The sequence below is a fragment of the Phyllostomus hastatus genome, unplaced genomic scaffold (genome assembly GCF_019186645.2).
Source record: "Phyllostomus hastatus isolate PE091 unplaced genomic scaffold, TTU_PhHast_1.1 phas_scaffold_21, whole genome shotgun sequence".
Taxonomy (NCBI): Eukaryota; Metazoa; Chordata; class Mammalia; order Chiroptera; family Phyllostomidae; genus Phyllostomus; species Phyllostomus hastatus.
Genome location: NW_025334017.1, coordinates 27546831 through 27559235, shown reverse-complemented (window position 1 = coordinate 27559235; position 12405 = coordinate 27546831). Strand labels below are relative to the sequence as shown.

Here is a 12405-nt window from a genome sequence, read left to right as displayed (position 1 = left end):
ATTTTATATATTTAAAGTAAAATTTAAGAATGGAAACATCGGTAAGTAGGCTCAGACAGATAAAAATGAGAAGATTTCTACATTTTTAACATCTTCCCCCTTGTTTAAGAGCTATATTTACACACACGGAGCTTAGGCAACTGTCACCACTATGGATTCATTGGCTGCTATGTTAAGGACTCTATTGTGGGAAACAATTTGAAAGGGAGAGCTTTTTCTGTGAAAGCTTCAAGATGTGTTCAATGATTTGAAATACTTCCAATAATATATGTTGGAGGACTCAGACTGTGGAATTGAGGGGAAAAACTTAACCAAAAACTTTAAATAGGGCTTTGTATACACTTAGAAACTTTTGCTGAAGTTCAAGACCTATACTATCTTGTTTACTTTATTCTTCATTAAAATACACCTCTGCCTCAAACTAGGAGTTAAGTGCCAAAATTCTATATATGTTTCTTCTCAAAGTGTTTCCAGAAAGATGGGAAACAGGAAGTATGGAGAATCCTGTGAGAAACTCTTGTCTTTGGATTTCTATCTCAGTTTGTGTATCAAGATGTAAGTGCAGTTTCTTAAATTATTGTTCCATGGAACACTAATTCTAAAAGATGCATCTTAATAAAAATTATTTATGTAATCTAGGCTTCTCAAAAACTTGACAATGGAAATCTTAACTAATAAAAATACTGAATGCACTCTAAAAATCTGTGCACTGGAATTTGGAATCAGCATCTAGGTTTTGGATTATACATATAAACCTAAACAAAATTTTTTGCCAAAGGTCATCATCCCAGGAAATATGGCTACTTTGCTTACCTAGCCTTAGGGAAATGGAGATATAATGTCCTTCAGACCAGCCTTTGCATATAGAGGTGTGTGTGCCTGTCTGAGTGGCCTCTCCCAACTGACCTGAATAGGGAAAATTCAAGAAAACCAATAAAAGGCTTCAGGACAAAATGGGATATGATTGATCTGTTGAGTAAGAAAATTAAATTTAATGGCAGAACTGTTAAGGCAGAGTAGTGCTAAGAAAATATCAGTTGAGATTAAAAAGAAAATCTGATTTGGCTAAGACATTTGTTCTTTATACACGTAAAAGATAGATAGGTTGAAATATTGTGAAAGACAAACTCTCAGAATAACCAGATGGACAGCAACAAATACTAAGGAGATGATGTTAAGGTAATGCCTTGATTCTTTATAAAATATAAATGGGTGGAAGTAGGTAGAGATAATTTTATCCTAAATCAAAGACATGAGACTCTAACATTAGCTTTCACCACACTGGGTTTTTGTGGGAAGCTTTCTAGTTTGACAAGTTAGAAGATGTGGCTTTTTATTTTGGTTCTGAGTCAATATGTGCACAGTTTTGGACAAGGTTTTTAGATTCTTACCTATAAACTGGGGCTTATTAATATCTACTCAGTGTATGTCATTGTATTACTTTGTGAATCAAAGGACATAAAAGTTTTAAAATGCTACACAATTATAATGGTATATTGCAAGGATGGAATTAATAAGTAGAAATAGCATATGAATTTTCCTGGCAAGAAAGTTTTGGATTCAAACCAGTTTAGAAATAATGGGGACAAAGGGCTGGCTTCCCAAGTAGATAATAACCAAGGATGTGAAGTATCAAAGAAAATAGAATAGTTTTTTGGAAGCCAAAAATGAAGAGAAGACAGGAGGGAGGGATGCATAGTGTCAAAAAAGGCAGAAGGGTAAAGAGAGATCAGTCTTTAGCCTGAAGAAGTTTAAAAACTGATCTTTAATGTAAAGGATAGACCTTATAAATAAAGTTTAGTAGACAATTACTAGAATAAAAAAGTTGTCAACATGATTCCAAGTGAAGACATGAAGTGAGAAAAATGATGAGAAGGGATAATAACTAGGAAGACCTATCATTCAGGGAAACATGGTGACAGGTTTCCAATTTGCTTGTAGTGTTCGCGCATAATATTTTTTATGCACATATTTTATTCCACATTCTGTAAGATGTCTGTGATGCAGAGCAGGCTTCTTACTTGCATGAGCAGCCCCTTCTTTACATGAATATCTATTTTAACATGACAGCTGTGTCTTTTGATGGCTTTTGATACCTGTTAGTCATGGTACATTAAAGGGTGTTTAGTAAATTATGAAAATTAATGTTCTTTCTAACATGCTAAGTGTGTATTCCTTTCACCAGTGTCCAAAATTATTTTCTTTGGCACCAGGGCTCCTTTAATGAACTTTCTAATCATAGCTCTTTTCAGAGTATCCTGAACAACAAAACAAAACAGACGAACCTTTGTTGACATCTCAGCTAGTGGCCATCTTTATATGTCCTCTGGAACAAGAAATCCATCAAAAGTGGAAAGTGGAAAAGCATTGATTTCTTAAAGTATTATATCTGAAATAGAAGTATCTTATAGCTGCTGTTCTTTTATTTGAGGTTTTCTCTCTAAAAATAAATCCTTAGAGTAGGAATAATAGAGTTGTTGTATATTTGACATAGTGCTGAGAGCACTATTGGCACTGAGGAAGTAATAAATACAAGTTACAATGATGGCATGTAGTTCTCTAAACCACAGTGTTACCTACTGAGTAGGAAAAGTGAAAGGCCAATGCTCATCTTATTTCAGGAACAAAGCAGTAACTCAGAGTTTTCATCTAATAATATTACTAGTAATATATCCAAATTTTTATCTTTACATTGTCAACTTAATAGTTAATTCTGAGGTTTCTTGGTAGTGTACTGTAACTTCTGAATTTAGAAGACAATTTTTTATAAGTCAACTGACTCTGTATTATGGACATCTTGTATCTTATCATTATCCTAGGGAAAGAAAAATAATTCAAAAGTAACCTGAGAATGAATTAGGCATCAGTTATGGTTAATTCTCAGATCTGAAGGCCAAATATTAAAAGGCACAAAGAAAGTCTCTTCTGACATCCACAGAAGTTCACTAATCACTTAACTCTTGGGTGGGATGAACTTTTTAACCAATAGAGAAGGTTTTTCATTTTGTTTGTGTTTTAACCACCAAGTTCTCCAGCAGCAAGTTACTGACACAGAAGAAAATGCTAAAGGTCTCGAATCATACCACTCCTTAGAGATACTGTCCTTCATCTTGCTCGGACTTCCTTGTCTAAATTTCTCATTTCCAAAGAAAACATTTTAAAAGATATTAAGGATCATCACATTTCCCCCAAATCACTATACTCTAGATCTATGCAAATTGAATTTGCTTAAGGATCAGTCAGGGCAGAGCTCCTTTCACTGCTGGTGTCCTGCAGAATGAAAGCAACTCAGAACAGAGGCGTAGCGTTTCTCATCTTGCAGGAGTTACAGAGCTGCCCTTACCAGGTCTCACTGTGAAATGTTCCTATGTGAATCTGGGCACGGTACCAAAGGTGTAAATTAACAGGCTCTTTGACTCAGAAGCATCCAGGTGTTTCTCAGGCTTGGTTCAACAGGCCACTTGCCTGCCACATTCTGGGCCACATTCTTTTGGAGAACAGATTTGCTGGCAAAGGTCTGGAGTGCCCATGAGCACTCTCTTCACACTTAATCAGCATAAAAGATAATCAGATATTCCAACTCATCTCCCACTACATGGAGTTGGAAAATTTGGCTCTTCAAACATGCTCTTTTCTTTATTATTTAAGTATTAAATTTAAAACACTCCCTAGTGTCCCTTTTATGAAAACTTATAGAAATGATCCAGTGCTATATTTCTCCAAGGTAAATTAAGTGCCCGGTCTGGTATGTTACATTTGAATAGCACCTTGTAAACTAACGACTGGTTGAACCTTCTGAAAACAGAACTGAGAAAAGTGAATAAGGGTTTCCTCTGAGGAATACCAGTACATTATACACTCTATAAAACGTAAATGCTTTTTATTTCCAGTCCGTTGTAGGGTCCAAGAGTGCTTCTGCATTCACTATCAGTTTTAATGTGCAATCTGCAACGGGAGTATCCTTTGAAGTGCTCTGAGAGAAGGAAGGTTCTCGGTTGAAGACTCCATCACCCTGAGCAAAGCATCTCAAGTCCTTCTGTGAGACCAGCCTGTGGTCTTCCTTTCTGGAACCATTTATGCAGTGATTTGGGAATCTGTGGTGCTTTTAGCCCTCATTGCGAAGCATAGGTTGAGAGATAAAGTAAGCTAGTGGTTAGGATAGCGGACCAGGTATCAAAAATCCCTAGAAATCTAATTCATTGTAATTTTTACATAGCTCCCTCCCTGGTCTTGTGGTTTCTGTGCTGAAATGCTGTTCCCTTACCCCACAGAACTGCTGTGAAATTTAATCACTATTAATGCTTTAAAAATCCCAAATGAACGAAGCAAAGTACATATAAAATAGTTTCGATATTTTGTTCATACTTATCCAGACTGTAATTGTTTGGGACCAAGTCATCTACCCTGGATATAAGATACACTCCTAGGATATACATTGTGTGTGCATGTCCTGAGTCTCTCACAGAATATCCCCATGGTGAAATATCTACTTGAAATGTCTAACTTTAAATCAACTCAGAAACTAGTTGAATCACAATTTTGTATATAGCATTTTAAAAACTAAATCCTATCTTCATTTCCTTATAGTTTATTAGAACATAAAATCTTAGAGTTGGAGGGAAAGCACAAGGAAGAGTTGGACACCTTGAAGGAAGAGAAAGAGACTCTCCAAGGCTTGGTTACTCGTCAAACCTATATAATCCAAGAACTAGGGAAACAATTGAACAGAGCGACCACCAACAACAGTGTCCTTCAGAAGCAGCAGCTGGAGCTGACGGACACGGTGCATAACCTCGTCAACCTTTTCACTAAAGAAGGTGGTAAGAATTTCTTTCTCACGTTGGGATAGTAAATATTTTATTTAATGTGAAGCAAGTAAATATTTAACATAACTTTCTATGTTGCATGGATTGCCGTGTGAAAGAAGCAAAACACCGTTATTTTTAGAAGCATTTTATGAAGTTTGCACTGACAGTTTTCTCATATTTTTAACTTCAGAGTGTGTTTGCATGAGTTTGAATTCATGAATTCACAATATCTTTCTAAAAGAAACTTCTTGTTCCTTCTTTCTTTCTTGGTATTTTTTGCTTGGTAATATTTGGTGTTATGGTGTCAGATACTTAGTTGTACAGGACAGGAATTAGCCAGTGTTAAAGATTAGTTCAGAATGACAGGGAGAGTTTCAGGAGGGTTCCCATTTTAAAACTAATATTACTCTTTCTTTTGTGGATGGCAGAGGGAAGAGTTGCCCGCAAAGAAAAGGAAATACAGTAGTTCCCAAAAACTATTATGAGAGGAAAACTTTTGCTATTAAAAGCCTTTATTGAGACCTATTAAGACTTTATATACAAAGTCCATATCGCTAATGCTTAGTTCAGTGTGGAAAAGACCTTACCAGGGCATCTGGGCATATGTATTCTGGGGTCTTTGTGACAGTGGAAATACAGAATCTTAGTATCATTAGAATATCTGGAGCCATTTAAACACTGGAAAGATTGCAGGCGTGCGTCTCTTTAGAAAGCCTTCTTCCGTCTGTTTATCCATTCACCTAACAATTACTGAATCAGTGCCCCAGTGTGTACTTATCCACTTCAAGCAGAACCTCTCCTGGGCCTCAGGAGAGCTCTTCAAAGTTGAGAGCTTAAGGTCATTACTGTAGTTTTGCTTGCTAATCAGCCTTTCTCTGAGTGAAGATGGAATGGTAAAGGGTGATGAGTGAAAGAGAACACCACTTACATCTGAAAGTTATGATTGTCATTAAGTGTGGCTTATGTGACCATTCATGTAATGGTTCAGTGTGCACATGCACTAGACATAAAGTGAAGGCTCCTTTAATTTAATAGTGGACTTGAGCTACATGAAAAATGAGCTCCATTCCATACTTTCAAGCACAGATATGAATGTGGAGGGCAACTCCACATTAAGTGATCCTGTTTTAAAGACATTTTACATTTCTCTACTATACTCTGTTACCTTGAGTTATATCGCTGTTAGACAGTCAAAACAAGCCCTGAATAGTCTCTGTAAAGAGTACTTTGTTAAACAGTGAGTTCCCAGAGCTCCATTTGGGTGTGCTCAGAAATGTGACTGGGAAGGAAAAAACCTGCTAATGAGTCAGAGCCTGCCAAAACCTTGAGTTAGAGTCCACTGGAAGGAAAGCATGGTGGGATTTTGCCAGAGAATTTTAATAGAGCTCATGAGTATTTAGAAATTAAGTATTAATATGAGATATATCTTGTCTCATATTGAACTGAATACATTTGGGGAAAGATTGAAAACATATTTCTCTTATCATCCTGAGACCTAAAGCACATGGAGTTAAGTTGTTCTGTTTTTTTCATGGTGTTAGAAGCGTCAAGCCCTGGTGATTCTCACAGAGCTCGTATGTCTGCCCACTTATCATAACTCCACTCCTTCTCTAAGCATTTGTCTAATAAATGTGTCTTTAAGCTTTTAGAAGCTGGGGGGTGACTTCCAAATTAACATTCTTGGCTAGATTTGGAGTTTGGGTGCAGCATCAGGCAACCAAACATCTGTTCAATTAGAAAAACATTTATTGAATAATTATGATGGCACTTTGGTAGATGCTACCCATTATACCCACTCAGGGTATGAGAAAATTATGTGTGTCTACTGCATCTATCCTATGATATAACATACTAAAAATAATAATAATGGAGACAGAAATTGTCTAATACTTCAGGCCTCTAGGGATTTATTTTATTTTTAATGATATAATCCTAAAATAAATTCTGATTGAACTACAGGACTTGTGGTCCTAATGTAGGTGTGTTGCCTGATTTCCCAATGGGTTCTCTGCTCTCATAATAATAGATTTTATTTGCTTTTTGTTAATCTTTTTTCTCTAATCCCACACTCAATTATTCTAACTAAATATTTGGTCATTTAAGGACTCTTACAAGACACAAAAATGGAAAGTGCCAGGATTTTAATTTTCTGTATATCTTTATTTTCACTGACACCATTGTTCCTAGTTATGGTAAATTTAAAATTTTAAATGACTAATACCATAATACTGGGTAAACATCAGTTACTAAAATTAACTTTCATTTTTTATTCTATTCTAAAACACATAAGTAAAACTTTTATGACCAAAACTTTATTTATCAAATGGATTTATTATTTATCAAGATTATATGTAAACATTCTACTTTTAAATTTAAATATATGTAAGTATGCCTAAATCAGAACACCACAACAAATGCACTAGTTTTCCAAAGTGTGGTTCAAAGAGTAGTCTTCTGGAAGTTTCCCCCAAAACATCATACCCTATCTTTTAATCCAAAAAGCAAAAGTTTTAATTGACCCTAAGGGTCCTCTAGTTCAAACTTGACTCAGGTATTTATGGAGACAACCTGAATGTAATACAAGGTGAGGGAACTTTTTTTTTTTAGCTTTCTCTGTCCTTGGCAACTAATTTAACCTTTGTGAAGCTGTTTCATCATTTATAAAGTCAGAAAAATTGGTCTACTTCACAGTGGTGGGGGAAGAATTAAATTAGATACTGCAAATAAAAGCAAAGAGGCTTTAGGTACTTCTTTCCCCTCCAAGTAACAAGATTTGATTAAACACAAATTTACTAAGTACTATCTATAAGTATTTTTTCATGTAAAATGTCTGAAAACAGTGCTCTGTTGTCATCCTAGCATTCTTTTAGCCTCGGTTTTCTTATCTCTAAAGTGGAGTCATGATACATAACTGATGAGCTTGTAGTAAGAATTAAAACAGTTTGTATAAACACTGTCTATCCATAAACAGTGCCTGCCTACAGTTAGTTATGTGCTGCATAATAACGTTTCAGTCCACAATGGACCCCATATGACTGTGGTCATATGAGATTATAATGGAGCTGAAAAATTTCCATTACCTAGTGATGTTGTAGCTATCTCATCATCACAGCACAACACATTACTCATGTTTGTGGTGATTCTGGGTAAAGAAACATGCTGTGCTGCCAGCATATTATACCACATACAATTATGACACTATATAATACTTGATAATGAAAATACATAACTATGCTACTGGCTTTTGTATTTACTATACTGTACTCTTTATCATTAGTTGAGACTGTGCTCTTTCTACTTATGAAAAGGTTTGCTATAAAATACTATGTCATGTTATGCCAGCAGCAGCCCCATACAGCACGTGTTTATGGAGTCTCTTGATTGCACCCTTTTATTTTGTGCTTGAATTAAGCTCATGTTGTTTTACTTATCATACATATCCTATAATCATACAAAATCCACTCCTAATGTTGCCAGTAAGAGACCACACTGAATGGCTGACATAGAAATGAACTTAATAGTGAATAAGGACTACTAAAGTGGAAAATCCGTGGTGCTCATTTTTTACCAGTCAGGCACGTCCTGCTCTACCATAGCCCCAACCTTGAAAAACAAGAATAAAGTGACAGAAGCTATCAAAGGATCTACCACTTTATTGAAGGCAACAAGACTAATAAAACTTTAAAAAAAAGCCTATATCAGACATGGAGAAACTTCTAATGACCTGGATTGAAGACCAGACCCAGAAGCATATCTCTTTAAGCACCACGATGATCACAGCCAAAGCAACAAGTTTGTTGAAAGAAAAGGCTGGACCGGACTATGATGTTGAATTTATTGCTAGCGCTGGGTAGTTTAAACCATTCAAGAATCATTATTTATTACCTAATGAGCAAGTGAGTGGTGAGTCTGTGAGTGCTGATGCGAAGGCAGCTGAAGAATGTTTGGAAACTCCAGATAAGCTGATTGTGGAGGAAAATTACTTGCCAGAGCAAATATTCAATACAGATGAAATTTCCCTATTTTGAAAATGGGTGTATGAAAGGACTTTTATTCATAAGGAGGCCAACCCAATTCTAGGTTTTATGGTAACAGCCTTGCTTGGGGGTAATGCTGCCGGCTGGCTACAAATTGACACCCTTTGTGATCAGGCACAGGGAGAACCCCAGGGCCTTCAAGCATATCAATAAGCATATATTGCCAGTGTCCTATAGGGAATAAGAAGTCATACATGACCCAGTTTCTCTTCCAAGATGTCCTCTTAAATTGCTATGGCAGCCAAATGGAGAAGTGCTGTTTGTAGAACAACATACTTTTCAAGACTGTGCTTATTGTTGGTGTTTCCAGACATTTTCCTTTTATTGAGGATCTTTATCCCAATCCCAAAGTGGCTTTTTTTCTGTCTAAACATCACCTCTTTGAACCAACTAATGGTTCAAGGAATTATAGCAGCTTGTAAGGAGAGCCTTTGCCCAGGCTACTGATGCCATTGAGGAAGACCCTGAGAAGACACTGATGCAGTTGTGGAAGTATTACTACAGTTATGACTGCATCAAAAAGCTTGCATGAGCTTGTGGTGATGTCACCAAAGAATGTATGAATGGCATCTGGAAGAGGACACTTGAAAGGTTTATCCATGACTTGAAAGTATTTGGCATGGATGAGGAGGCTACAAAAATCAGTAAGACTGTGGATGAGACGGCAAATACTTTATCCTGGGTGTGGATGAGTATGATTTCAAGGGTCTCCTAGAGGCAGCTCCTGAAGACTTGGCTAATGAGGAGCTGTTGGAACTGGACCAGAGATACAGTGACTAAAGAATAGGCAATAGGCAAGAAAAGAGGGAAACTGCAGGAGAAGATGAAGAAGGACCCCAAAGAAATTTACAGTGCAAGATTTAGCAGAATCTTTTGCAGACTTCAACAAGCTTCTTAAGAAGTGTGAAAAAATGGATCTCAGCACCAAAATGTTTTTATTATTGGGAGGAATATTTATCATACATTATCTGTTTCTAAGCAAATGTACAGTGAAAAAAGTGAAACAAATCAAACAAACCACCATACATATATTTCTGAAAAGAATGACAGAGTGACCTTGGGCAGGTCCTTCAGGAGGTGTTCCAGAAGGAGGCATGGTTGTTATGTAGATGACAGCTCCTTGTGTGTCATTGGCTCCTGAAGAGCTTCCAGTGAGACAAGATGTGGCGGTGGAAGACAGCAAGTGGCACTGATGATCCTGACCATGTGTAGACACAGGTGTGCTTGTGTCTCATTTTCAACAAATGAGTTTAAAAGTAAAAGAGTGGGAAAAACTTTTAAAATAGAAAAAGAGCTTATAGAAAGAATAAGAGTGTAAAGAAAGAAAATGTTTTTGTACAGCTATCCAATGAGTTTGTGTTTTCAATGGTTACTACAAAAGAGTTGAAAAGTGAAGTAAAATTTAAAAGTCTGTAAAGTAAAACAGTTATAGTAAGGTAAGGTTAGTTTACTATTGAAGAAAGAAAAGTATTTTCTATAAAGCCGAAGCTCACAGTATTTATAAAGTCTACAGTAGTGAACAGTCATGTCCGAGGCCTTCACATTCGCTCACCACTCACTGACGTCCTCAACCGCTTCCAGTCCTGTGAGCTCCATTCATAGTTAAGTGCCCTGTACAGACGTACCATTTTAAAGCTTTTACACCATATTTTTGCTGTATCTTTTCTGTGCTTAGATATGTTTAGATACATGAATACCTACTACTGTCTTAGAGTTGCTTGCAGTATCCATTGCAGCAGCATGCTGTACAGGTTTGCAGCCTAGGAGCGATAGGTCCCACCACTTAGCCTAAGTGTGCAGTGGTCTGTACCATCTAGTTTTGTGTAGGTGCACTGCCTGCTATTCACACAAAATGTCCTAAGGACACATTTCACAGAAGGTGTCCCCCTCATTAAGCTATGTACAAATATAAATGCTCAAAACTTAGTTGTTTTTAACTTGATGCTAGCTGCAGTGCTTATAACTAACTAAAATTATATAATAAAAGCATTCCTAGGAAGTATTAGCTAGAAATTTATCTTTCTTCAAATAGGTGTTTGGTCCAGGGACTATAAATCTATCTTTGCATGCAAGGAGTATTTTGTTGAGTTTTATAGAATTTCTCCTACTGAAACATCTATGTCATTTAAGCTAAGTACAGTTTATATATACTTTTTCTGTAACAATTCACCAAAGCTGCTGCTTTTTGTTTCGAACAGGCAATAGTAGTGTCTTCAGTAAAAAATCATTTCAAACTGAATTGCATCTGCTTTGTAAGATTTGCGGTAACATTCATTTCTGTCTAACCTTTGATGGCTGACATTTGGTCACACTTATTCTTGGGAACATTGCCTCATTAAAGAAGTATCGCCTATTTCCCTCAGTGCTACCATAGCGTCAAAGCTCAGCTCATTGCCTCATGCTTTTGGCAATTCACAGCTAATGTGGGAATTAAATAGTTTAAATTGATAATGACATGGAAACGCGGTTTGGACTTCTTTGGGGGAGGATAATGACTGTCAAACATTCACCTTTCATCTATGCTCAGAGGTGATTAACACATCATCGTATATGTTGAGCACACGCAAGGCAGACATCTGATCACCAATTTAATTACTAACAAAGCACTTAAAAAAGAAGAAACAATTTTAAAAAGAAAATGGCATTTAGGCTTCATCATAAAATTATGCGAGCTGATTCTTTTACTGTCCAAATCAGCTCAGAGCATTCTCTTGTTATATCAAGATATGATTCAGAAATTTATCCATTCATTCAAAAAATAGTTAGACAGTGAATGTTCTGTCCCAGATTTCCTTCTGGGGATAAGGATATATATATCCATTTTTATTCACCAAATATTTGCTGAGTTCATAAACATGCCAAATACTGTTGAGAACACTGGGAAGAGAGAAAAGATGTAATTTAGTCTTTGGTTTCAATGAAACTAGAACTTAGTGGGGAGAAAGGTAAACAGTTACATTCTGTAACTGTTGGCTAGAGGTGAAGCCAGGTGCCAGGGCACTAGCAAAACACACACCAGAGGAACACTAAAATCATGGCAGAGACAGAAGGATGAGGGCAGATTCCAACATCTGCAGAGGCTTCTAAAGGATTTTTTTAAAAATGCTTATTAGGATTCGGGCATTGCTTAAGCTTTGTGTATTCATTTAGTTTGTCTTTACAGCAACAGTATGAAGAAACTACTATGATTAGTCCAATTTTATAAATTTCACAGAGAACTTGAGTAGTTTGCCCAAGGTTACATAGCTGGAAAAGGTTGATCCAGGATTAAAACATAGGCAGAGTGGCTTTTATGGGGAGATAATAACTAATTCTTCAAAATAAAGAAAGCAGAGTATACTCAGAGTTCAAACAACGTAGATATTTGCTAGGAGTTATGAGAGCAGGGTGGGCATTGGGGAGATACACAGACTAGACCTCAGAATCAAAGGTAGGTGAGCAGTGAGAGGTAAAGTTAGAGAGGTACACTGAGGGAGAGCAAGAAAGTTGCATTTTTCCCCTTAAAGCCATAGTCATTATCAATAATATATAAGGACAATGGTGATATTTGCATTGTAGAA

General features: G+C 36.5%; 1 protein-coding gene across 4 annotated transcripts in view; it reads left to right on the top strand.

Annotated features, from left to right (window-relative positions):
• ANGPT1 (angiopoietin 1) overlaps window positions 1-12405 on the top strand; it is a 244037-nt gene that overhangs the window by 157875 nt on the left and 73757 nt on the right. For 3 of the 4 annotated variants that reach the window (XM_045861500.1, XM_045861503.1, XM_045861502.1), the window contains exon 4: window positions 4588-4820. In XM_045861500.1, the coding sequence (XP_045717456.1) occupies window positions 4588-4820 (233 nt within the window). The remainder of the gene's footprint in view (window positions 1-4587; window positions 4821-12405) is intronic. The other variant, XM_045861501.1, reaches the window with a different exon arrangement.